The sequence below is a fragment of the Cervus canadensis genome, chromosome 20, assembly GCF_019320065.1.
Source record: "Cervus canadensis isolate Bull #8, Minnesota chromosome 20, ASM1932006v1, whole genome shotgun sequence".
Classification (NCBI taxonomy): domain Eukaryota; kingdom Metazoa; phylum Chordata; class Mammalia; order Artiodactyla; family Cervidae; genus Cervus; species Cervus canadensis.
In genome coordinates this window covers 22,574,602-22,600,841 of record NC_057405.1, presented here as the reverse complement: position 1 = coordinate 22,600,841, position 26,240 = coordinate 22,574,602, and the positions used below count along the sequence as shown (strand labels likewise).

General features: G+C 45.3%; 1 protein-coding gene across 1 annotated transcript in view; it reads right to left on the bottom strand.

Moving 5' to 3' along the window:
• Positions 1-289: 289 nt before the first annotated feature.
• LOC122422694 overlaps positions 290-26,240 on the bottom strand; it is a 53,541-nt gene continuing 27,590 nt past the window's right edge. The window contains exons 4-6 of the mRNA XM_043439316.1: positions 3,552-3,861; positions 3,040-3,256; positions 290-533 (exon numbers count right to left, since the gene is read on the bottom strand). Of these exons, the coding sequence (XP_043295251.1) occupies positions 290-533; positions 3,040-3,256; positions 3,552-3,861 (771 nt within the window). The remainder of the gene's footprint in view (positions 534-3,039; positions 3,257-3,551; positions 3,862-26,240) is intronic.

Here is a 26,240-nt window from a genome sequence, read left to right as displayed (position 1 = left end):
GAAACAGGGCTTGGGAAGGGCAGAGGTGTGTCATGACCATTTTGTCTGCAGAGGACAAAGTGGTGCGTCGAGAGGATGCGTGGAAGCACGTCCCAGGACTCTGAGCACACAAACACAGTGAGTGGACTCCTAGCCCTGCTCTTGGGGCATCGCACTGTGTCCAGCCCTGACACACGGCGAGCAGCTCCCACCTGCCCTAGAGGAAGGTAACATGACCTGGACCTGGGCAGTGGGTGTGTTCCGTCCTCCCTGGCCACCGTGATTGGCTCAGGACTAGGGCAGTGAGCAATCAGGACCCAGGGCCAGGCTTGACCCTGGAATCAAGGGGCAGAGGGGCTCTGGTTCTGCCGGAAGGGGTGCGGCTGGCTGTCGTCAGGCTCCAGCAGTGGAAGGGGAGTGAGGTCGGCCTGGGGCGGTTGTTGGCCTTCCAGCTCCCGTCAGGGCAGAGCCGCCAGCCTGAGGATGAGGGCGCTGCTGAGCCCAGGGGTTGAGAGCGCCCGTTCCCGGTGTGGACCCGGAGCTCCTCCTGAGACCTGAGGGGAAACCGTCTGCTCGTGAGTCCTCTTCTGCTTGTCTGTCAGCTTGTTTGAACCTCGCTGGGTTTTCTATTCAGCTGGCTAAGTGGAGACATGGAAATGCAACTGTGTGGGTTTTGGCTGGCTTCAGGAAGAAATGCCAGATGCCGCTGGGAGACTCCAGTTGAATCTGGATGAGGTGATATCTCTTCGGGTCAGATATTAATTCTAGGATAACCCGAAGTAGTCTTCACAGGATTGAGATAGAAACCTGCTAAGGGAGCAGTCCATGTCCTCATTCTAGAGCATGAGACTGCTGCTCAGAGAAGGGGGTGACGTGGCTCCAGCAAGGAGGTGTGCACCCAGACAGAAGCCCTGGATCCTGCCGTTTGAACGCAGGGAAGCCACTGGTGTGGGTTGTCCGTGTGTCAGGGGCTAAGGCATCAGCCCATACTGGACACTGTTGGGGCCTGACTTGGTAACTGCCATGTGGTAGCTTTGAGATTTCCAAAAGCAGTTTGCGCTGAAGGGAGGAAGGGCACCTGGCTTCATCCACCCCACCACACCCTCCAGATTCCCACTGACACTGACACCTTTCTCTCGATTTCTGAGGAAGTGACAGAGTCACTCTCTCGTGACCACCTTTGCTGACTCCTGTTCACGGGCTGCCATGTGGAGCTGCTAGAGGAGAAGCCAACGGCCTTTGCTCCCGAGTGCCTCTCTTTCTGTGGACCTTGGGGGCCCTAGTCCCCACTTGCACACCACAGGCCTTTTCCACATGTTGTGGGGCCCCTCACTCAGTTTGTATCCCTCACTGTCCTTGCCATAGCTCCCTTGAAACTCAGCTTGTGAGCTCCTTTGTCTGCAGCGTGGCCCGCCTGGCTGCCACCGGACGGACAGAGCTGACAATGAAACAACAGCTCAGATCTGACAGCTCAGAAGCTCTGTACAAAGGGGCCTGACTCTTCACAGTGGAGAGGGTGTCGTAGCCTCCAGGGTTCTGGAACCTGTGCTTGCGCCAAAGTGACTCCACAGGCGTTTGAATGCCTGGGGAGAGTCCTGGCTATAGTGGGAATGGCTCGAGTCTCCTGAGGTTCTGAAGGCCCACTGTGTGCAGGTTCACGGTGCAGAGAGAGGAGAAAGTGGAGGCCTGCCCTGGAGGTGGTGAGAGCCCATGGATGAGTCAGACAGGCAGGCGGGGCAGGATGGCACCTGAGCCGCCTTCACGAGGGGGTGGTGTGGGGCCAGAGGACGAGAAGCAGGTCTGCTCCCTCGGCTGGTGCCCAGGGCAGGTTGTCACCAGACGGAACAGTTACCATGGTGATGACCATCACTGCTGTCTGCAAAGGGTTTCCAGTGGTGCGTCTCCATTGGAGCGGTCAGGCCATCTCTAAGCTAGACTGGCCATGTGCATTGCCTCTCCTTCGTTCTTCCCATGTGTTCTCTTCTTTCCAGAACATGAATTTTCTAGAGGGTTTTTGGGTCACCAGGATGTTAGGTCATTCTCTAGCCTTGTCTCCTGAGGAATGGCTTCCTAGTTGTTGGGGTTGTTTGTTTATCCAGCTCTCTTTCTTGGCTGATTATGTGACTTTGTTTGTGCCACAGGAAAAGTTCAGCATTCGCGTTCTGGCTGAGATGTCATTCTTAACAACAGCAATGACTGCCTGGGGAATATGACGGCATTTGCCTAAAGGGCTTCATCTGGCCCATGATATCTTGAAAGTACCTACACCATCCTTTCAGATACTCAAAGGTACTTCAAATAAAATCAAAACAAGAATTCTCAAACGTAGCCTTGAAAATGTGGGGAGTCAGAACAAAAGGACCTCATTGTTTCACTGATAGTCATTGATGGGGACACCCAGAATATACGGAGAAATGAAGAGAAAAGGTTTCAAGTTTGTTCGTGGTCAGGGAGACGGAAGAACAGGGAGTGCTTGCCGTGAATACAGGGTTTGCTGGGAGGTGAGGCGGAAATCTTCAAAGGGTCTGAAACTACAAGGTGGCCATGGTTACACAGCGCTTTGTCGGTCCTCAGTGTCCCCAGATTGCAGCCGTTTTCAATAATTGTTATTATTAGACAACAATAATTGTTAACAACAATAACAATTATTAAACAACAATAATTGTTACTATGACATTGTTATTATTAAATAAATGAATAATTTTATTCTTTCAAACTGAACCAAGAAAAGTACAGAACACCATAGAACAAGTAAAAGAGCACAAAATAGGTAGAGAAAAACCAAATAAACAGACCCTCAAGGGAAGGGAAGTCAGTCTCCCCTGGGTGGGGAGCGAGTTGATGGCATCCATGGGGGGCAGACAGGGATAGCGGCTGCAGAGCCCACGGCTCCCCTGGACCTGGTGTTTCCAGAACGGGCTCTGGGTCTCTGTCCAAAGAGGGGCCCGTTGTCCCTGCAGCGGTTGGTCAGTCATCGTGGGCGTCTGGGTGTTGAGCAGGAGCCAGGGCAGGCTGTCCCTGCAGAGGTGGTAACTCATGCCCTGACTCGGGTTCTCCTGCCAAAGCCCGAGCGGGTGCAGGTGCAGGTGGAGGTGGACGTTTGGGCCGAGGGGGAGGGACATCGGTGCCTGGGGCTGGGGGTCCTGCAGGCACAGAGGTCCGATCTGCCCAGTGTGGTGGCCAGGAACCAGCTGGTCCAGTGTCTTTGAGGCAGGATGGATCAGGTCTCGATGTCCCCTCAGTGGATCCCTGGGTCCTGCACGTGCAGCAAGCACCTCTGTAGGGACAGGTGTTGGAAATGGAGCCTGGTTGAGTTGGAAGGTCAGAGCTAGAGCTGGGAGAGAAGAAGAGATTACCCAGAGGTCTCCCTTGTCACGGGCCTAACTGGGCTCTAAAGCTTCCCAGGACTTCCAGTAGAATACCCAGCATAGGATACCTTCTCTGACTGCAGTCTGCAAGATGGTGGGAGGCCAGCCGTTGCTCCAGGCCCAGCCCCAGCTCTGGAGGACTCCTCCCTGTGAAGCTCAGCGCCCCTCCCCACACACTCAGATTCCCAGCCCCGGGCTCCTCACCTCTGTGCTCTGCCGCGCTGGGCTCCAGGTCCTCGTGCTGCCTCAGAGGGAGGGGTGCTCGGGGCTCTGGGTCGGAGCCAGGTGTGCTGAGCCGCGAAGCAGCCCGAGACTGGGCCCCGCGGTGTGTCCTGGGTGGTTTCTGGGGAGGCCTTCCCCTCTTGCTCTTCACTCCCCCTTGGGCTGACCCCTCCATGGGCACGCTCACCTGGACCCTGCACTGGGCCTCACGGGCAGGGGGATGGGGCTCCGACCCCTCCCTCGAGGAGGTGGACGGCGTGTCCCCCTCGTCGGCCACATCCGGTGGGAAGCTCTGCAATGACAGTAAGCGTCAGCCAGGCCTGCTTGGTGTTTTCCGAGCTGGGCCTGGCCAGTATGGCTGCTGCTTCTGCCCACTTGAATTTCTGGTCCCAGCGGAGATGTGTGTCTGCTCAGATACCCACCCGGGAGGAAGGAGACACCTCTTAGGGCGTCAGGTCAACCTGGGCAGTCAGCGCTGCCTGGGCTCTCCCCCTCCCGCCCAGCCTGCTCTCCCCTGGGGTGGGGACGCCACCGGTGCACAGGCTTCTGACCGCACATCCTTCTGGGCTTGCTTGAGGCAGACACACCCCGAGAACCCCCCGTCCCCATTCCCAGGGAAAGGACTCGGGGTTGCCCGGGTGGGATGGGAGAGGTGGCCGGGCCCGGCCTGGGGCTCCCGGGTTACCTTCCTGTTCCTTCGGGCAAAGGGCCAGAGGCCTCCTCGGGGGGCCCTGAGCCAGCGTCGCCAGCGATCCCACACACTCTGCCTGTGAGCCCTCCCGAGGCCCCGGCCTCTGGGCAGGGGCAAACAGCAGAACATCTTGGCAGCAAGTGATCTGGCTGGGGTCTCCTCTCGCAGTGGTGCCTGGGTCCCTGGGTTCTGGGTTCTGTTGAGTTCTGTTGCCAGGAAGTGACATCATTTCTTGGGTTCGTTGCTGAGGTCCCTCACACAGAGCTCCCCAAGGGAACCTGGGTGTTTCTGAGTGTGCAACCACACCCTTAGGCCCCGTGCGGGCACAGTGACACGCACACTGCCCAGCCCTCAGCCTTGGGGGAGGCCTGGGTTCCGCCAGGGCCTGAGCTCTGAGGACACAGCTGCTTTCAGACCAGGCTCCTCCTTCTCCTAGGTCACGTGGCCCTAGACAAGCATGTGCCCCTCAGGGTTTCCCCAGTCTTTCCATCTGCCGAGCGGGGGTCATTCTCCCATCTCCTGCCCAGATCTGTTGGCCTCCGAGACCCCCATGCCTTTCCACCTGGGGCTGGTATCACATGGAGTTTGTGCACTGAGACTTCCCAAAGGAAGGATTCAATACAGGGCTGACCTAGCACGGAATGGGGCAGAAACAGGCTCTGGGACCTAGGAAAAGACACTCCCCTTGCTGCCTTTTCAAGACCCCACCCCCCAATTGCGGGGCTGAAAGGAAGACTGGAAGGTCGCCTTCTCTTATATGAAAGAGGAGCCAACTTTCTGGTCCTCTTTTTCCATCGAGATTCTGGTTCAAGTCTCCCAGCTTGGCTTCTGTGGGTGGCTGAGCATAGAATGGCTCCCTGCATTCAGGCAACTGCTCTGAAAATGCAACCATGGATGCAATTATGTACAGCAGTTCTGTTCAAAATGGCTATACATGTTAAGAAGTCGTGATATCCTTCAGTAGATGAATGTGTAGGTCAATTGGATTACATCCAAGTCACTGGGGGCAGAACATGTCATCCTAAGATGTGTCTCCGACATCGGGTGAGTTTGCTGTGTTTAATTCAATAAAATAAAAAAAGAGAAAACCTGAGTAGAAGTTGCCCTTCTTGATTTTAAGATTTACTAATTGATTGTTGGCCGTGCTAGGGCTTCATTGCTTTGAGAGGGCTTCCTCTAGTTCTGGTGAGTGGGGCTCCTCTTGTTGCAGAGCACGGGTCCAGGTGTCCAGGCTTCAGTCGTTGTGCTGCATGTGTTTAGCAGTTGTGACTCCCAGGCTGTAGAGGGCTGGCTCAGTGCGTGTGGTGGATGAGTTTAGCTCCTCTGAGGCATGTGAGATACGCCTGGACAGAGAACCAAACCCGTATCCCATGCATTAGCAGGCAGCTCCTTAACCGGTAGAAGACCAGGGGAGCCCGAGGTTGCCCTTTTGTGAGTTCCATTTCCGTTTAGTAGGGAAGTCTCTGTTTGTAAGGGTATGTCCCTCTTTGCACCTGAAATAGGATAGTTCCATCTGAAGGAACTCTTCTCAGTGAAGAGGTCCCGGCATAAGTCTGCAGAGAATCATATGCTTGTTTACTGTGCTTTCCATGATAACCTGCCATAACTGGCCTCCCCGCTTCCCCCAAGGTCTTTGCTATGTTTTGAGCTGTAGACGGTATTTACGCTGATGGCTTTGGTCACTGCAGGAAGTGACTCAGTTTCCTTGGCCTCTTCCCCACATGCAAGATATACATGTTATTCAACTTCTGTTTCTCTCCTGATATTTTGGCTTTCATGATGGAGAAGGAAGGCTCAACCAAGAACCAAAAGGGCAGAGGGAAATTGTGTTTCCTCCTATACGCATGCAAAGGAATAATACTCAACAGTGGACAGGAGTGAAAAGTCAGCCCTTGAAAGACAGGGATAAATGTTCGATGCATGTGGCTAAGTGAGAGAATGCAGTCTGAAGAGGCTGAGTACAGTATGACCCCATTGATGACATTCTTGGAACGGCAAATCTCCACAGATGTGAAAAGAGATCCTGGGGTGGGGAATTTGAAGTGATCCTTCAGATGGATTCCTGTTAATATGCGTTTGCTAAACAGATCGATTCATATAGTCCAAGGGGTCAATCATGATCTATTCAAATTTCCTTTTTCAGGCTATCGGAGTGCACAGAATGGAATGCCAAATACCACAGAATCAAACTGTATTAGAAATGCATGGAAAAACTTCACCATAGGGGATGAGGTAACGGTGCTGACCTAAATGAACTTTAGAAATGAAGAGACTCTCTAGACTAAAGGCAAAATGGACCATACCTAAGCAGTAGGCTTTGTTTTCTGGAGTTCTGTCCAGAGTGTGAAAGTGAAAGTCACTCAGTTGTGTCTCTCTTTGTGACCCTATGGATAGTCCAAGGAGTTCTCCAGGCAAGAGTACTGTCATGGGTAGCCTTTCCCTTCTCCAGGGGATCTTCCCACCCCAGGGATCGAACCCAGGTCTCCCGCACTGCAGGCGGATTCTTTACGAGCTGAGCCACAAGGGAAGTGTAGTAGCTGACCCTTCTGAAACCACTGTGTATGTAATCTGGAAAGATCCAATGCACAAACAAATGGCAGATGGTGGGAGCCTGGTTCTCACTGTGGGAGTGGAAGTTATGGATAAGGAAGGGGAGATAAGATATACAGAGAAGCCCTCCACATCCTAGCTTTATGCTTCCTGGGAGGATGGTGTGGGGAGTTGACTACCTGGGGAAATGCACAGACCTTCATGGCTGGAATGCCATGCAGAAGTAGTAAGCTCACGCTTCCCCTGTGTTAGCTACTACATTTCCCTTGTGGCTCAGCTGGTAAAGAATCCACCTGCAATGCGGGAGACCTGGGTGCCATCCCTGGGTTGGGAAGATGCCCTGGAGTAGGGAAAGGCTACCGACTCCAGTAGCATGAAGTCAGGCAATGGCAGTGAAAGAGTTGAATCCTAACCAGTAGACCAGTGGTCAGTGAGAAGGCCCTGGCTGAGTGGCTTTGTAGAAATGAATTTCCACAAAGAAGCAGAAAGGATTGAAACAAGTCAAGTGGTTATTAAGTGGAAAGACCGTCTGTGTGAATAGCCAAAACTGTGCGCTCAGAAAGAGATGTCCCCATTGCGGTGGCTTAAATCACTCACATGCAGTGTTTCTTTCAGGTTTCCTCTGGCCCACCATCTTGCTCTGTCTGGTTCTGAGTCTGTATTTGGTTTCTCTCCGGTTCCTTCCCATGTGTGTGCATCACTTAGCCAAGGCAGGTTCTAGCAAGGAAGCCTAAGGGGAGTTGATGTCACTGACTGACTGTAGGGTGGCGCCCTCTCGTCCTTTGACCCTTGGGAGCTTTTCTGCACCTGTGTAGTCGAACAGGTCTCCTCGACCCTGACAATGAGGACTCTATGGTCTTTCGTCAGTTCTCTGGACAGGGATCGGGTCCTATTGCCTCCTGCTATTGTCTTCATCTTACTGTGTCTGTCCACATGGGAGGGCCTCCAGGTTCTCAGCCTGGGGCCTATGTCTCTTCTGCCTCATTTCCAGCTAGTGTGGGTGGAAGGATGGGGTGTGAGGTGACTCCATCTGCATGGCACTCCAGGTATGAAGATCTGTGCATTTCCCCAGGTCATCGACTCCCCACACCATCCTCCCAGGAAGTCTAGATCCAGGATGTGGAGGGTTTCTCTATATCTCTTTTTTCCCTTTGCTTTTCTATAACTGCCACTCCCACAGGCAGGAACCAGGCTTCCACCATCTGCCATTTATCTGTGCATTGGACCTTTCCAGATGACATAAACAGTGGTTTCAGAAGTGTCAGCTACTACACTTCCCTTGTGGCTCAGCTGGTCAAGTATGCACCTGCAATGCGGGAGACATGGGTTCAATCCCTGGGTTGGGAAGAGGCCCTGCAGGAGCGAAAGGCTACCCACTCCAGTGTTCTGGACTAGAGAGCTCCATGGACTATACAGTCACAGGGGCCACAGAGAGTCAGACACGACGGAGTGACTTTCACTTTCAACTCTGGAAAGGACTCCATCCAACAACGCCTCCTGCTTAGGTATGGTCCATTTTACCTTTAGTCTAGAGAGTCTCTTTATTTCTAAAATTCATTTAGGTCAGCTCCTTTACCTCATCCCCTATGGTGAAGTTTTTCCATATATTTCCAATACAGTTTGATTCTTCTGTATTTGAAATTCCATTCTGTGCACTCCTAGAACCTAAAAAAGGAAATTTGAATGGATCATGATTGACCCCTTGGACTATATGAATTGATATGTTTAACAAATGCAGAATAACAGGAATCCATCTGAAGGATCACTTCAAATTCCCCACCCCAGGATCTCTTTTCACATCTGTGTAAATTTGCCATTCCAAAAATGTCATCAAAGGGGTCATACTGTACTCAGCCTCTTCAGACTGCATTCTTTCACTTAGCCACATGCATCGAACATTTATCCCTGTCTATCAAGGGCTGACTTTTCACTCCTGTCCACTGTTGAGTATTATTTCTTTGCATGTGTATAGGAGGAGCAGCACGTGGAGCTGCTCGCCGTGTGTCAGGGGTGGACACAGTGCGATGCCCCAAGAGCAGGGCTAGGAGTCCAGTCATGTGTCCGTGTGCTCAGAGTCCTGGGACGTGCTTCCACGCATCCTCTCGACGCACCACTTTGTCCTCTGCAGACAAAATGGTCATGACACACCTCTGCCCTTCCCAAGCCCTGTTTCACATTCAAGGGAGCAAGGACTCCTGTTTCAGGATGGGTTTGGAGATCCTCTGCTAGCCTATTAGAATAAATTATTCAGTCAAAAACCACCCGCAAGCACCATCACATGCTGCTCCGACCTTGGAGGTCTATTCGTTGTTGTTTGGAGTCGAGGGCATGGCCCAGGGCGAGTGAATTTTCTGCAAGGAAGCACCTGAGACACTGAATCACAGAATCACTTTGCTGTATGCCTGAATCTAAAATTCATTACAAATCAACAATGTTTCAATTAAAAAAAAAGGATTCACTCATCAAAAATTGTTCTAAAATGTGTCAAGTTTTTCTTTGCAGTGTTGGTTCTTGGTATGTGTCTAATCTTTGGTGGTTTCTGTGAGGTAGGGACCTGACGTCCTTTCCCAATGGATATCAACTAGTCCCAGTGGGCCTCCTTTCTCCCTTTACATGTTTAGAAAGACTTCTCCAAATCCAAAGTATCAAAGGCTTCAGGTCTCTTTGGTCATTTGGGAAGCACCCAAGAGGCAGGTGTCCTTTTCCGAGTCTTCTCCTCGCATTTGGCCACTGCCAGTTTCTGGTATACACAAGTGCCCCAGAAAGTTCTTTGTAGTGAACCGTGCATGTTTCTGTGAGGACAGAGGATGTGAGCACGGAGGAGGGGCTGAGTCCATAGCGACCACTGACCATGCTGAGCAACTCCACCGTCAAGTCTGGCTGAGACTTCCAAAGGCAAGTTCTGTGTTTCTTCCTTTGGTGTCTGGCTGCACACAGGAAGGTTGGTGGATTGGGACTTTGGTCTCTGGGATCAGCAGTGGAGTTGAATCTAACCAGCAGATTAGACTCACAGCCTGATTGTCCATTCTGTTTCCACCATGTGGGCTCTCCTGAGCTGGAGTGGAGATATTTCTGATACATTTCTGCTAAAGGCCTGAAAAGCAGTCAATCCTTCTGCTTTCCACCCCCTGCCTTGTCTGTACTTCTGTCATTTTTTAAAAATAGAGTTCCTCTTCAATGTTGCTAGTCCTTGTGTCATTCTGACAGTTAGGCACCTGCGGATTAAGAGACCTAAAGCTCCCGAGAGCTCTTGGCCTGCTGGACACATGGAGAACTCAGGGAGCAGCACCACATCACACTGGAGCCTGGACAAGAGAGAAGGTCCTTGCCAGGAAGAGGCCAGCCCTGCGGTGGGGGTTCCGAGTTATCACTTCTGATCTTGCATCCCCCGCTCCCGGGTTTAGGCCCCACTCTGAGATCTGGAAAGGAGATGGCCTCCTTCCCGGACCCACGACGACTATCATTTTCGTCCTGGTCCTCGACCAGCCCCATCTGGCTCCCCAGCTCCACACTTGACCCTTGCCCACAGGATGAGGAGAGCACAGGTCCAGAGAAGTTGGACACAAGGAGAGGCTGCTGGAGACCCTCCAATCCCCTGGTCTAAATAAGCATTTCCCTTTAGTTTCCCAACCCTGGCAAGGAGGTACTGGTTTTGTGTCCATCTTGCAGTTGAAATGGTTGAGCCTCAGATCATTGTCTCATTTGCCCAGGGTCACTCAGCAGGTTAGCAAGTGAGCGGGGATATCAACCCAGAATTCCCACCTCAGAATCCAGGACTCTGTGCAAGTCTTTCAGCTCCTGGTTCAAATTGATTTCAAGGTACTTCACTCCTTTGGATGCATTTAGAAGTTCAGTTGCTCAGTCATGTCCAACTCTGCGACCCCATGAATCACAGCACGCCAGGCCTCCCTGTCCATCACCAACTCCCGGACTCCACCCAAACCCATGTCCATCGAGTCAATGATGCCATCCAATCATCTCATGCTCTGTCGTCCCCCTCTCCTCCTGCCTTCGATCTTTCCCAGCACCAGGGCCTTTTCCAATGAGTCAGCTCTTCGCATCAGGTGGACAAAGGATTCGAGTTTCAGCTTCAACATCAGTCCTTCCAATGAACACCCAGGACTGGTCTCCTTTAGGATGGACTGGTTGGGTCTCCTTGCAGTCCAAGGGACTCTCCAGAGTCTTCTCCCCAGGCTCAAAAGCATCAATTCTTCGGCGCTCAGCTTTCCTTCTAGTCCAAATTTGTCATCGATACATGACCACTGGAAAAGCCATCGCCTTGACAAGATGGACCTTTCTTGACAAAGTCATGTCTCTGCTTTTTAAGATGCTCTCTAGGTGGGTCATAACTTTCCTTCCAAGGAGTAAGCGTCTTTTCATTTCATGGCTCCAATCACCATCTGCGGTGATTTTGGAGCCCAGAAAAATAAAGTCAGCCACTGTTTCCGCTGTTTCCTTCCCCATTATCTGCCAGGAAGTCATGGGACCAGATGCCAAAATCTGAGTGTTCTGGATGTTGAGCATTGAGCCAGCTTTTCCACTCTCCTCTTTCACTTTCATCAAGAGGCTCTTTAGTTCTTCTTCACTTTCTGCCATAAGGGTGGTGTCATCTGCATACCTGCGGTTATTGATATTTCTCCCAGCAATCTAGATTCTAGCTTGTGCTTCCTCCAGCCCAGCGTTTCTCATGATGTCCTCTGCATGTAAGTTAAATAAGCAAGGTGACCAGATAGAGCCTTGAAGTACTGCTTTCCCTATTTGGAACCAGTCTGTTGCTCCATGTCCACATCGAACTGTTGCTTCCTGACGTGCATACAGATTTCTCAAGAGATCCTTTAGATGGATTCCTGTTCATATGCATTCACTAAACATGTCGATCTGTATAGTCCAAGGGGTCAATCATCATCTATTCGAATATACTTCTTTAGGCTATAAGAGTGTCACAGAATGGAATTCCAAATATGACAGAATCTAACTGTATTAGAAATGCATGGAAAAACCTCACAGTAGGGGATGGGGCAAAAGATGCTGACCTAAGTGAACGTTAGCAATGAACAGACTCTCTGAATTAAAGGCAAAATGGACCATACAGAAGCAGGAGGCTTTGTTTGATGGAGTCCTTTCCAGAGTGTGAAAGTGAAAGTCACTCCGTCGTGTCTGACTCTCTGTGGCCCCTGTGACTGTATAGTCCTTGGAGCTCTCTAGGCCAGAACACTGGGGTGGGTAGCCTTTCCCTCCTGCAGGGCCTCTTCCCAACCCAGGGATTGAACCCATGTCTCCCGCATTGCAGTTGCATACTAGACCAGCTGAGCCACAAGGGAAGTGTAGTAGCTGACACTTCTGAAACCACTGTTTATGTCATCTGGAAAGGTCCAATGCACAGATAAATGGCAGATGGTGGAAGTCTGGTTCCTGCCTGTGGGAGTGGCAGTTATAGAGTAGCAAGGGGACAAAAGAGATATAGAGAAACCCTCCACATCCTGGATCTAGACTTCCTGCGAGGATGGTGTGGGGAGTCGACGACCTGGGGAAATGCACAGATCTTCATACCTGGAGTGCCATGCAGATGGAGTCACCTCACACCCCATCCTTCCACCCACACTAGCTGGAAATGAGGCAGAAGAGAGATGGGCCCCAGGCTGAGAACCTGGAGGCCCTCCCATGTGGACAGACACAGTAAGATGAAGACAATAGCAGGAGGGAATACGACCCGATCCCTGTCCAGAGAACTGACGAAAGACCATAGAGTCCTCATTGTCAGGGTCGAGGAGACCTGTTCGACTACACAGGTGCAGAAAAGCTCCCAAGGGTCAAAGGACGAGAGGGCGCCACCCTACAGTCAGTCAGTGACATCAACTCCCCTTAGGCTTCCTTGCTAAAACCTGCCTTTGCTAAGTGATGCACACACATGGGAAGGAACCTGAGAGAAACCAAATACAGACTCAGAACCAGACAGAGCAAGATGGTGGGCCAGAGGAAACCTGAGAGAAACACTGCATGTGAGTGATTTAAGCCACCGCAATGGGGACATCTCACTGCCCTAGTCCTGAGCCAATCACGGTGGCCAGGGAGGACGGAACACACCCACTGGCCAGGTCCGGGTCATGTCACCTTCCCTAGGGCACGTGGGAGCTGCTCGCCGTGTGTCAGGGCTGGACACAGTGCGATGCCCCAAGAGCAGGACTAGGAGTCCAGTCACTGTGTCCGTGTGCTCAGAGTCCTGGGACGTGCTTCCACGCATCCTCTCGATGCACCACTTTGTCCTCTGCAGACAAAATGGTCATGACACACCTCTGCCCTTCCCAAGCCCTGTTTCACATTCAAGGGAGCAAGGACTCCTGTTTCAGGATGGGTTTGGAGATCCTCTGCTAGCCTATTAGAATAAATTATTCAGTCAAAAACCACCCGCAAGCACCATCACATGCTGCTCCGAGCTTGGAGGTCTATTCGTTGTTGTTTGGAGTCGAGGGCGTGGCCCAGGGCGAGTGAATTTTCTGCAAGGAAGCACCTGAGACACTGAATCACAGAATCACTTTGCTGTATGCCTGAATCTAAAATTCATTACAAATCAACAATGTTTCAATTAAAAAAAAGGATTCACTCATCAAAAATTGTTCTAAAATGTGTCAAGTTTTTCTTTGAAGTGTTGGTTCTTGGTATGTGTCTAATCTTTGGTGGTTTCTGTGAGGTAGGGACCTGACGTCCTTTCCCAATGGATATCAACTAGTCCCAGTGGGCCTCCTTTCTCCCTTTACATGTTTAGAAAGACTTCTCCAAATCCAAAGTATCAAAGGCTTCAGGTCTTTGGTCATTTGGGAAGCACCCAAGAGGCAGGTGTCCTTTTCCGAGTCTTCTCCTCGCATTTGGCCACTGCCAGTTTCCGGTATACACAAGTGCCCCAGAAAGTTCTGTGTAGTGAACCGTGCATGTTTCTGTGAGGACAGAGGATGTGAGCACGGAGGAGGGGCTGAGTCCATAGCGACCACTGACCATGCTGAGCAACTCCACCATCAAGTCTGGCTGAGACTTCCAAAGGCAAGTTCTGTGTTTCTTCCTTTGGTGTCTGGCTGCACACAGGAAGGTTGGTGGATTGGGACTTTGGTCTCTGGGATCAGCAGTGGAGTTGAATCTAACCAGCAGATTAGACTCACAGCCTGATTGTCCATTCTGTTTCCACCATGTGGGCTCTCCTGAGCTGGAGTGGAGATATTTCTGATACATTTCTGCTAAAGGCCTGAAAAGCAGTCAATCCTTCTGCTTCCCACCCCCTGCCTTGTCTGTACTTCTGTCATTTTCTAAAAATAGAGTTCATCATCAATGTTGTCAGTCCTTGTGTCATTCTGACAGTCAGGCACCTGAGCCTTAATAGACCTAAAGCTCCCGAGAGCTCTTGGCCTGGTGGATACATGGAGAACTCAGGGAGCAGCACCACATCACACTGGAGCCTGGACCAGAGAGAAGGTCCTTGCCAGGAAGAGGCCGGCCCTGCGGTGGGGGTTCCGAGTTATCACTTCTGATCTTTATCCCATGGTTCTTGGTTCAGGCCCCATCTGAGATCTGGAAAGGAGGTGGCCTCCCTCCCTGACCCACGACGACTATCATTTTCGTCCTGGTCCTCAACCAGCCCCATCTGGCTCCCCAGCTCCACACTTGACCCTTGCCCACAAGATGAGGAGAGCCTAGTTCCAGAGAATTTTACACAAGGAGAGGCTGCTGGCGACCCTCCAAACCCCTGGTCTCAATAACCATTTCCTTTTAATTTCACAACCTTGCGACAAGGTTGATTTTGTGTCCATTTTGCAGTTGAAATGGTTGAGCCTCAGATCATTGTGTCATTTGCCCAGGGTCACTCAGCAGGTTAGCAAGTGAGCGGGGATATCAACCCAAAATTCCTACCTCAGAGTCCATTACTCTCCAGGTTTTTCAGCTCCTGGCTTACAATTATTTCAAGGTATTTTATTCTTTTTGATGCATTTATAAATGGGACTGCTTCTTCATCTCTCTCTCGGATGGTTCATATCCTGTTATCTGGATGATTTATTAGTTCTGACAGTTGTTTTCCTGTGGAGTTGTTAGGGTTTCATATCATCAGTTTAGTTCAGTCTCTCAGTTGTGTCTGACTGTTTGCGACCCCATGAATTGCAGCATGCCAGGCCTCCCTGTCCATCACCAACACCGGGAGTCCACCCAAACTCATGTCCATCAAGTCAATGATGTCATCCAAACATCTCATGCTCTATCGTCCCCCTCTCCTCCTGCCCTCAATCTGTCCCAGCATCAGGGTCTTTTCCAATGAGTCAGCTCTTCACATCAGGTAGACAAAATATTGGAGTTTCAGCTTCAACATCAGTCCTTCCAATGAACACCCAGAACTGTTTTCCTTCAGGATGGATTGGTTGGATCTCGGTACAGTCCAAGGGACCCTCGAGAGCCTTCTTCAAATCCACAGTTCATAAGCATCAATACTTTGGCGCTCAACTTTCTTTATAGTCCAACTTTTACATCCATACATGACCACTGGAAAAACCATCGCCTTGACTAGATGGAACTTTGTTGACAAAGCCATGTCTCTGCTTTTTAATATGCTCTCTAGGTGGGTCATAACTTTCCTTCCAAGGAGTAAGCGTCTTCTAATTTCATGGCTCCAATCACCATCTGCGGTGATTTTGGAGCCCAGAAATATAAAGTCAGCCACTGTTTCCCCTGTTTCCTTCCCCATTATCTGCCAGGAAGTCATGGGACCAGATGCCAAAATCTGAGTGTTCTGGATGTTGAGCATTGAGCCAGCTTTTCCACTCTCCTCTTTCACTTTCATCAAGAGGCTCTTTAGTTCTTCTTCACTTTCTGCCATAAGGGTGGTGTCATCTGCATACCTGAGGTTATTGATATTTCTCCCAGCAATCTGGATTCCAGCTTGTGCTTCCTCCAGCCCAGCGTTTCTCATGATGTCCTCTGCATATAAGTTAAAGAAGCAGGGTGACCAGATACAGCCTTGACATACTCCTTTTCCTATTTGGAACCGGTCTGTTGTTCCATGGCCATTTCTAACTCTTGCCTTCTGACCTGCATACAGGTTTCTCAAGAGGCAGTTCAGGTGATTTGGTATTCCCATCATTTTCAGAATTGTCCACAGTTTATTGTGATGCACACAGTCAAAGGCCCTGGCACAGTCAACAAAGCAGAAATAAATGTTTTTCTGGAGCTCTCTTGCTCTTTCGATGATCCATCGGATGTTGGCAGTTTGATCTCTGGTTCCTCTGCCTTTTCTAAAACCAGCTTGACATATCATGTCATAATGTAATAGTGACAGTTTTCCTCCTTCTGTTCTAATGGGGATGCCTTTTATTTCCTTTTTGTTCCCTAATTGCTCTGGGTAGCACTTACAATACTACGGTGAATAAAATTGGCAAGAGCAAACATCCTTGAACTATTCCTGATCTTTTAGGGAAATCTTTCAGCTTTTTATCACTGAGTCTGATGTAAGCAGTGGTCTTATATAGCCTTTAGGATGTTCCATGTATAAACACTTTATTGAAAGTTGGATTGATATATAGATATTACACTTGATCAAGAGCTTTTTCTGCAACAGTTGAGGTACTCATATGACTTTTATTCTTTATTTTGCTCATATGCTGTATGACATTGATTGATTTGCAGATCATGTCATCCTTGCTTCCCTAGAAATGATTCCATTTGATTATAGTGTATGATTCTTTTAATGTATTCTTGAATTTGGCTTGCTAATATTCTTTTGAGGATTTTTGCATCCATTTACACCATAGTTGGGCTTCTCCGATGGTTCAGATGTTAGAGAATCTGCCTCCTTTTGGGAGACCCAGGTTTGATCCCTGGGTCAAGAAGGTTCCCTGGAGGAGAGAACAGCCACCCTCTCCAGTATTCTTGCCCAAAGAATTCTTTGGACAGAGGAGCCTGGCAGGATACAGTCCGTGGGTCACAAAGAATCGGACACGACTAAGACTAACACACACGGGTCCCTCTTGACATTTTTACATTGAAAATGTTATTTCAGTATTTCAGTGAACAAGTATAGTCAAAGGAAAAATGTCAAAAGGAAACAAGTCCTTAGAAGCAAATGACCATAAGGCATAACAAATGAAAAAAATATTCCAAGTAATGACTTTTCAGAAGACTTCAGATCCTCAGAGGAATTCTTTTTAAACTGAATTTAAAGTGAAAACTCTATGTTTAAATATAAGCCTATTTTGGTATTATATTCCTATGCTGAGATTTAAAATTTTCCAATTTACATAAGATATTAAGGAATAGTGTATAGCTATTAAAATCATATTTTCAAAACCTTTAAGGAATGAATAAGCACTAATATATAGTGGAAAGGTAGTTAGGAATAGAGGATGATCCCATAGAGTTTAGATGATAGTACAGACCAACTGAGTAAAAGTTTTCAAATTTATGTATTTTTAGTTGAGGAATCACTGCTTTCCAGTGTTTAGTTGCTTTCCCTCATACAACAACATGAATCAGTTGCAAGTATATATTCCCTCTTTGGTGAGCCTCCCTCCCACCTCCCACCATCCCACCCTTCTAGGTTATCACAGAGCACTGTGTTGGGCTCCCTATATCCATAGCAACTTCCCACTACCTAGTTATTTTACATAGATAGTGGCTATTATCCCATGCTATTCTCTCAGTTTGTCCCACCCTCTCCTACCCTAGATGGGCAGACAAGTCTTTCCTCTGCATCTGTGTATCTATTTCTGCCTTCCAAAAAAGTTTACCAGTACCATTTTTCAGGATTCCATTTGTATGCATTAAGATATGATATTTGTTTATCTCTTTCAGACTTATTTCAGTCTGTATCAAAGGCTCTAGATTCATCCACTTCAGTTAAATTGTATTTGCTCTTTTTTAGGGCTCAGTCAAATTCCATTGTGTATATGTTCCACAACTTCTTCATCCATGCATCTGTCAATGGACATCTTGGTTGCCTCCATGTCCTGGCTTTGTAAACAGTGCTGCAGTGAGCACTGGAGTACATATGTCTTTTTTTCAATTATGTTTATCTCAGGGTATATATTCAGCAGGGGATTGTTTGGTCCTAAGATAGTTTTAGTCCTGGTTTTGAAAATAACCTCCATACTGTTCTCCATAGTGGCTGTATCCATTTGTATTCCCTCCAACAATGCAAGAGGCTTCTCTTTCTCCCATTTCCTGTCCAGCATTTGTTGTTTGTAGAAGTTTTGATGATGGCCATTCTGGCTGGTGTAACATGATACCTCATGTCGTTTTGATTTGCATTTCTTTAATAATGAACAGTGTGGATCAGGAGAAGGAAATGGCAACCCACTCCAGCATTCTTGCCTGGGGAATCCCAGGGACACAGGAGCTTGGTGGCCTGCTATCTATGGGGTCCCACAGAGTCGGACATGAGTGCAATGACTTAGCAGCAGCAGCAGTGTTGATCATCTTCTCATATGCTTGTGGGCCCTCTTGATGTCTTCTTTGAAGAAATGTATGTTTAAGTCTTCTGCTTATTTCTTATTTGGTTGTTTGTTTTTCGGATATTGAACTGTATGCCCTCCCTAGAAACTTTGTTGATTAATCATTTTTCAGTTGCTTCGTTTGCAATTATTTCCCCCCATACTGTGGGTTGTTTTTTCATCTTGTTTATAGTTTTTCTTGCTGCTTAAATACTTTGAAGTTTAGCTAAATGCCATTATTTTTTTGTTTGTTTGTTTGTATTTCTATTACTCTAGGAGGTGGGTCAAAGAGGATCTTGCTTTGCTATATGTCAAAGAGTGTTCTGCCTATGTTTTCCTCTAATGTTTTAACGTTTCTGAACTTACATTCAGGTCTTTAATCAATTTTGCATCTATTTTTGTGTATAGGGCTAAGAAGTGTTCTAATTTCATTCTTCTGCATGTAGCTGTCCAGTTTCCCCAGCACCACTTATTGAAGAGGCTCTCTTTTTTGTCTTTTATCCATTGTATATTCTTGCCTCCTTTGTGAAAGAAAAGGTGCCTATAGATGCATGAGTTTGTCTCTCAGCTTTGTATCTTGTTCCATTGGCTTATCTTTCTGTTCTGTGCCAGTAACATACTGTCTTGATGACTCTAGCTCTGTAGTATAGTCTGAGGTCAGAAAAGTTGAAACCTCTAGTTCTACTTTTCTTTCTCAAGGTTGCTTTGGCCATTAGGGGTCTTGATTTTTCCCATGCAAATTGTAAAATTATATGTTCTAGTTCTTTGAAAAATGTCATTGGTAATTTGACAGGGATGAATGGAATCTGCAGATTGCTTTGGGTATGACAGTCATTTTCACAATATTGTTTCTTCCAGTTCAGGAAGATCATATACCTTTCTGTTTGTGTCATCTTTGATAGCTTTCTTCATACAGCATTTCTGTCTGCATACACATGTTTTGGGTCTTAAGTTAGGTTTATTCCTAGATATTTTATTCTTCTTTCAGTTGTGAATGGTATTGTTTTCTTAACTTCTCTTTCTGATTTTTCATTGGTGTTGTACAGGAATGCAAGGGAATTCTGTGTATGAATTATGTGTCCTGTGCTTCACTAGATTCATTGATTAGCTCTTGTAATTCTGCGGTTCTATCTTTAGGGTTTTTCATGTTTAGAAACAGGTCATCTGCAAACAATGAGAGGTTTACTTCTTGTTTTATCATCTGGATTGTTTTTATTTCTTTTTCTTGTCTGGTTGCCCTGGCTATGACTTAGAAAACTATATTATATAATAACGGTGAGTGTGGGCACCCTTGTCTGGTTCCTGATCTTAGAGGAAATACTGCCAGGTTTTTACCATCAAGAATAATGTTTTCTGTGAGATTGTCATACATGACCTTTATTATGTTGAGGTAGGCTCTTTCTATGCCCATTTTCTAGAGAGTTGTTTTTTTTCTTCAATCATAAATTTGTGTTGAATTTTGTCAAAAAGATTTTTCTGCATCTTTTGAGTTTATCATATGATTTTTATCTTCCAATGGGTTAATATAACGCATCGTATTTCCTGATTTGCAAATAGGGAAAAATCTTCACATCTGTGGGATAAATTCCACTTGAACTTGGTGTATGATCCTTCCAATGTAGCATTCTGTGTTTTTCTTTTCTTCTGTTTTTTTTGTTCAAGATTTTTGCATCTATTTCATCAGGGTTACCATCTTGTTATTTTCTTTTCTGTGAGGTATTCTGTTGGCTTTGGTATCATGGTGATGGTGGCCGCACAGAGTGAGTTTGGGAGTGTCCCCCAGCCTGCAGTTTTTGAAAGACTTTGATCAGGATGGGTATTAACTGACATGAAAAATACAGCTGATGCATCAATAGATTAGATGATTCAGAAGGACACATCAGTAAGCTGAAATACAGAGTAATGGAAATCACCCAATTTCAGCACCAAAAAGGAAAATTAAGACAAAAATTTGAGGATAGTTTAATGCATTTGGTGGATAATATCAAGCATACTAACATTCCCATTATAGGGATTCAAGGAGGCGAGAGAGAGAGAAAGATAAAAACTCACACGAAGAAACAATGGCTGGAAATTTCCCTATCTTGGTGAAGGAAACACACACAAGTCCAAGAAGCACAGACAGTCCAATACAGGGTCAGCCAAAAGAGAGACGTGCCAAGACACATATTAAAAAAAATTAAACCAAAAGAGAAAATATTCAAAGCAGAAAGGGAAAAGCAACAAATAACAAGGGAATCCCCATAAGGGTAACAGGTGATCTTTCAGAAAAAAATGCTGCAAGCCAGGAGGGTGTGGCATGATATACTTAAAGTTATGAAAGGGAAAAACTTACCAGCATGATTATTGTGGCCAGCTAAGATCTCACTCAGATTCAAAGAAGAACTCAGTAGTTTTACAAATAAGCAAACGTTCAGAAATTCAGCACCACCAAAGGTGCTTTACAACAAATGTTAAAGCGCATTCTCTAGGCAGGAAATAGAAGGGAATGAATAGACTTGGGGGGAAAAAAAACAGAACCATGAAGTAAATAGTAATAGTTTCATACATATCAAAATTTAATTTAATATAAATTGATTGAATGCTCCAACTGAAACACAGAGTGGTTGAACGGAAGCAAAAACAAGATCCATATAACTGCTGTCGTTTATACATCCATGCGACACGTAGGGACACACACAGGCTAAAAGTGAGGTCCTGGAACAAGATATTCCATGCAAATCGAAATAAAAAAAGTTGCAGTAGCAATTCTCGTATCAAATAAAACAGACGTTTAAATAAGGATTATTGCAAGAGCCAAGGAAGGACACTAGATAATGATAAAGAGATAAATCGAGGAAGAAGATATTACAATTATAAATAAACATGCATCCAACATAGGAGCACCCAAATACATAAGACAAATACAGCTAACCATTAAAGGGGAACTGGACAGTAAAAAAAAAATAATACTACGGGATTTTAACACCACACTTATACCAATGGGCAGATCATCCATACAGAGAATTAATATAGAAACAGGCCTTAAATCACACATTAGACTAGATGGACCTTATTGATATCTTTAGCATATTCCATCCCAAAACAGCAGAATACAGTTTTTCGCTCAAGTGCACATGAAATACTCTCCGGAATGGAGTATATTTTGGGTCACATATCACACCTCGTAAATTTAAGAGAACTGAAATCATAGCAAACATCTTTTCCCGATCACAATGCTAAGTGATTAGGGAGCACTTAAAGGGAAAAAAATTGTATAAAACAGAAACACATGCAGAAATCAAACAGGTCACTGAAGAAATCAAAGAGGAAATTTAAAAATACCTAAAACCAAATGGCAATGAAAAAATGACAACCCCAAACCTATGTGATGCAATTAAAGCAATGCTAAGAAGTAATTTTTTAGCAATACAAGATGCCTACCACAAGACATGAAAATAACATCAAATAAAAAACCTAATCTTACACCTAAATAACCTAGAAAAGGATGAAAAAGAGTCATAAAACCGCCAAAGTCAGCAGAAGGAAACAAATGATAAAGAACAGAGCAGAAACAAGTGAAAAAGAAATGAAGGAAACACTAGCAAAGATCAATCAACAGTAAGATAAGTCTTGGAGAAGATGAACAAAATTGATAAATCATTAGCCAGACTCATCAAGACAAATAGGGGGAAGACTCAAATCAATTCAAGAGAAAAAAGGAGACATTACTACAGACAACACAAAAAGAGAAAGGATCGATCGTAAGACACAATTAGAAACAACTATCTGCCAATAAAATGGCAACGTGGAACAAATGGACAAATTCTTAGAAAAGTACAATCTTCTAAGACTGAACCAGGAAGAAATAGAAAATATGAATAAATCAATCACCAATCACAAACTCTAACTATGAACACAACAATCACAAGCACTACTAACTGTGATCAAAAGTCTCCAACAAACAAAAGCCCAGGACTTCACAGGTGAAAGCTCTCAAATGATGGAGATGTGACAATCCCTATCTTGATAGCCACCAGAAATGTGGAGAGAGGGAAATCCCCAGCTCATTCTGTGAGGCAACCATCACCATGAACCGAAATGAAACCAAAATGCCACACAGAAAAGAAAATTACAGGCTAACATCACTGATGAACAGAAACACAAAAATCCTGAGGGAAATGCTAGAAGAAAAAAGAAAAACACACTAAAAGGATGGTGCACCAAGTTCAAGTGGGGCTCACCCCAGGGATGCAAAGATTCCTCACTCTCTGCAAGTCAGTCAGTGTGATACATGATATCAACACATTGAAAGATAGAAACCATATGATAATCTTGATAGATGCAGAAGAAGATTTTGACAAAATTTAACACCAGTTTATGATTTTAAAACGCCCTGTAAATGGGCATAGAAGATACCTACCTCAACATAATAGAGGTCATATAGGAAAATCTCTCAGCAAACATTACTCTGAATGGTGTCAAAATTTAAGCATTTCCTCTAAGATCAGGATCAAGACCATGGTGCCCACCCTCTCTGCTATTATCCAATATAGTTTTGTAAGTCACAGACACAGCAATCAGAGACGAAAAAGAAAAAGAATGCTTACCTGAAAAGAAGAAGTACGTCTCTCATTGCTTGCAGATGAGCTGTTTATTCACAGAAAACCCTAAAGATAGAACCAGAAAATTAAGAGCTAATCAGTGAATTTTTTTTAGTAAACACAAGATACAATATTAATACACAGAAACCCTTTGCAGTCCTATAACACAACAAGAAAATCAGAAAGAGAAAATAAAGAAACAGTGCCATTTCCCACTGCAACAAGAAGAAAAACATAGCTAGAAATAAACCTGCCTAAACAAACAAAACACCTGTATGCAGACAGATAGGCTGTATGATGAAAGATGTCAACAAGGAAACACACAGATAGAAAGACATGCCATGTTCTTGAATTGGAAGAAATCAATGTTGTGAAAATGACTATACTACCCAAAGCAAAATTCACCCCTATCAAACAATCAATGACATCTTTTTAAAGAACTAGGAGTAATAACTTTACAATTTATAGGGGAAAAAATAAGACCCAGAATGGCCATAGCAATCTTGGAAAGCAATGTGGAACTGGAGGAATCAACCTTTCTGACTTCAGACTATACTACCTACCAAGCTAGACTCATCAAGACACTAAGGTACAGGCACAAAAACAGCAACATAGAGCAATGCACCAAGATACAAAGCGAGGGATAAACCCACACTCCTATAGGCACCTTTTCTTAGACAGGGGAGCAAGCATGTACAATGGAGAAAGGACAGAAAAGAGAGCCTCTTCAATAACTGGTGCTGGAAAACGGGCAAATGCATGTAAAAGAATGAAATTAGAACACTTCTTAACACTATACACAAAAATAAATTCAAAATGGATTAAAGACCAAATATAAGGACAGAAACTATAAAATTCTTAGAGGAAAACATAGGCAGAACACTCTTTGACATTTATCACAGCAAGATCTTTGACCCACCTCCTAGAGTGACTGAAATATGAGCAAAAATTAAAAATGGAATCCAGAGAAACTTCAAATATTTAAACAGCAAAGAAAACTATAAACAAGATGAAAACACAGCCCTCAGCATGGGAGAAAATGATTGTAAATGAAGCAACTGACAAAGGATTATCTGCAAAGGACACAAGTAGATCACGGGGCCTGATATCAGGGAAAAGGCAACCAACTGAAAAACGAGCAGAAACTTGGACACATTTCTCCAAAGAAGACATGAAGACGGCCACCGAACACAGGAGAAGATGCGCCACATCGCTCATTATTAAGGAAATGCAAATCAAAACTCTATGAGGTATCACCTCACACCAGTCAGAATGGCCATCATCAACAATTCTACAAATAATAAATGCTGGACAGGACATGGAAGAAAGGGAACCCTCTTGCACATGTAAATGGATACAGCCACTATGGAGAAGAGAATGTAGGTTTCTTAAAACACTAGGAATAAAGCTAACATATGACCCAACAGTCCCCTACTGGGCATATACCCTGAGAAAACCATAACTCTAAAAAGACAGATGTACCCCAATGTCCACTGAAGCACTATTTAAAATAGCCAGGGCATGGAAGCAACCTATCAGTAGAATAGTGGACAAAGAAGTTGTAGAATATATACACAATGGAATTTTACTCAGCCATGAAAAGGAAAAATGCATGAGTCAGTTTAATTGAGGTGGATGAACCTAGAACCTATGATACAGAGTGAAGTAAGGCAGAAAGAGAAAAACAAATATAGTATATTTATGCAACATATGGGATCCTGAAAAATGGTACTGGTGAACATTTGAAGGGCAGATATAGATACACAGATGTAGAGGAAGGGCTTGTGATCTCAGCTGAAGAAGAAGAGGGTGGGATGAATTGAGAGAGTACCATTGAAACACCGCCACAACCGTATGTAAAATAACTAACTAGTGGGAAGTTGCTATATAACATAGGGAGCCCAGCATGGTGCTCTGTGATGACCTAGAGGGTGGGATGGCAAGAAGTGGGAAGGAGGCTCACCAAAGAGTGGATAATATACTTATGGCTGATTCATGTTGATGTAGGAGGAAAAATGACCAAAATTGTAAAGCAGTTATTCTTTAATTAAAAATAAATAAGTACAATCCAAAAACTATCATTCAACATGTCTCTACTGTTATCTAAAGCTATATAGGATCATCTATTCCTAGCTACTTTTCCACTATATATTAGTGCTTATAAATGTTGCTAAAGGTTTTGAAAATATGATTTTAATAGCTACACAGTATTCCCTAATATCTTATACATAAATTATAAAAATTTCAGTCTCATCATAGAATCATAATACCAAAAAGGTTTACATTTAAACTAAAGCTTCCATTTTCATTTCAGTTTAATGAGAATTCCTCTGAAGATCTAAAATTCTTCTGAAAAGTAAATTATTTGGACTCCTTGATTTCATCTGTTATGCCTTATTGTCATTTACTTCTACGGACTCTTTGACTTTTGACAATTTTTTCTTTGACTGTACTGTTTCACTGAGATAAAATCTTAAATTTAGACATTAAGAATGGCAAGAAGAACCCTAGTTAACTGTGAGTCACTCAGTCATGTCCAGTTATTTATGACCCATGGACTGCAGCCCACCAGGTCCTCTGTCCATAGAATTTTCCAGGCAACAATACTGGACTGGGTAGCCATTCCATTCTCGAGGGGATCCTCCTGACCCAGGGGTCAAATCCAGGTCTCCCACATTGCAGGCAGATTCTTTACCACATGAACCACCAGAGAACCCTGACCACAGTGTACATGGATGTACAAATCCTCAGAAAAATATTAGCAAACCAAATGGAACAATACATTAAAAGAATCATACACTGTGATCAAATGGAATTTATCCTATACCTGCAAGGATGATTTATTATCTGCACATCAATCAATGTGATACACAATATAAACAAAATTAAGAAGAAAATCATGTATTCTTCTCAATAATTGCAGAAAAAGCTTTTGACAAAGTGTAATATCAATTTTGATACAATCTCTCAATACTTTGGTTATACATGGCACATACTAAAAGGTATATAAGAGAAGCCCACAGCTAATATCCAACTCAGTGGTAAAGAGGTGAAAGATTCTCCAAAAAATCAGGAATGGTACAAAGATGCCCACTCTCCCCAGTTTTGTTCAACATAGTAGTGGAAGTGTCCTACCCAGAGTAACTAGGCAAGAAAAGGAAATAAAAGGCAACCCCATTGGAAGAGAAGAAGTAACACTGTCACTATTCGATTATGACAGGATTTATATGAAACTGTAAAAACTACACCAAGTAACGACTATTAAAACTAATGAATTCAGCAAGATAGCAGGATATGAACCATCAGAGAGAGAAGAGAACAGTCCAATATACAAATTCATAAAAAAAAAAACCTGAAATAAATTTAACAAAGGAGCAGAAACACCTGT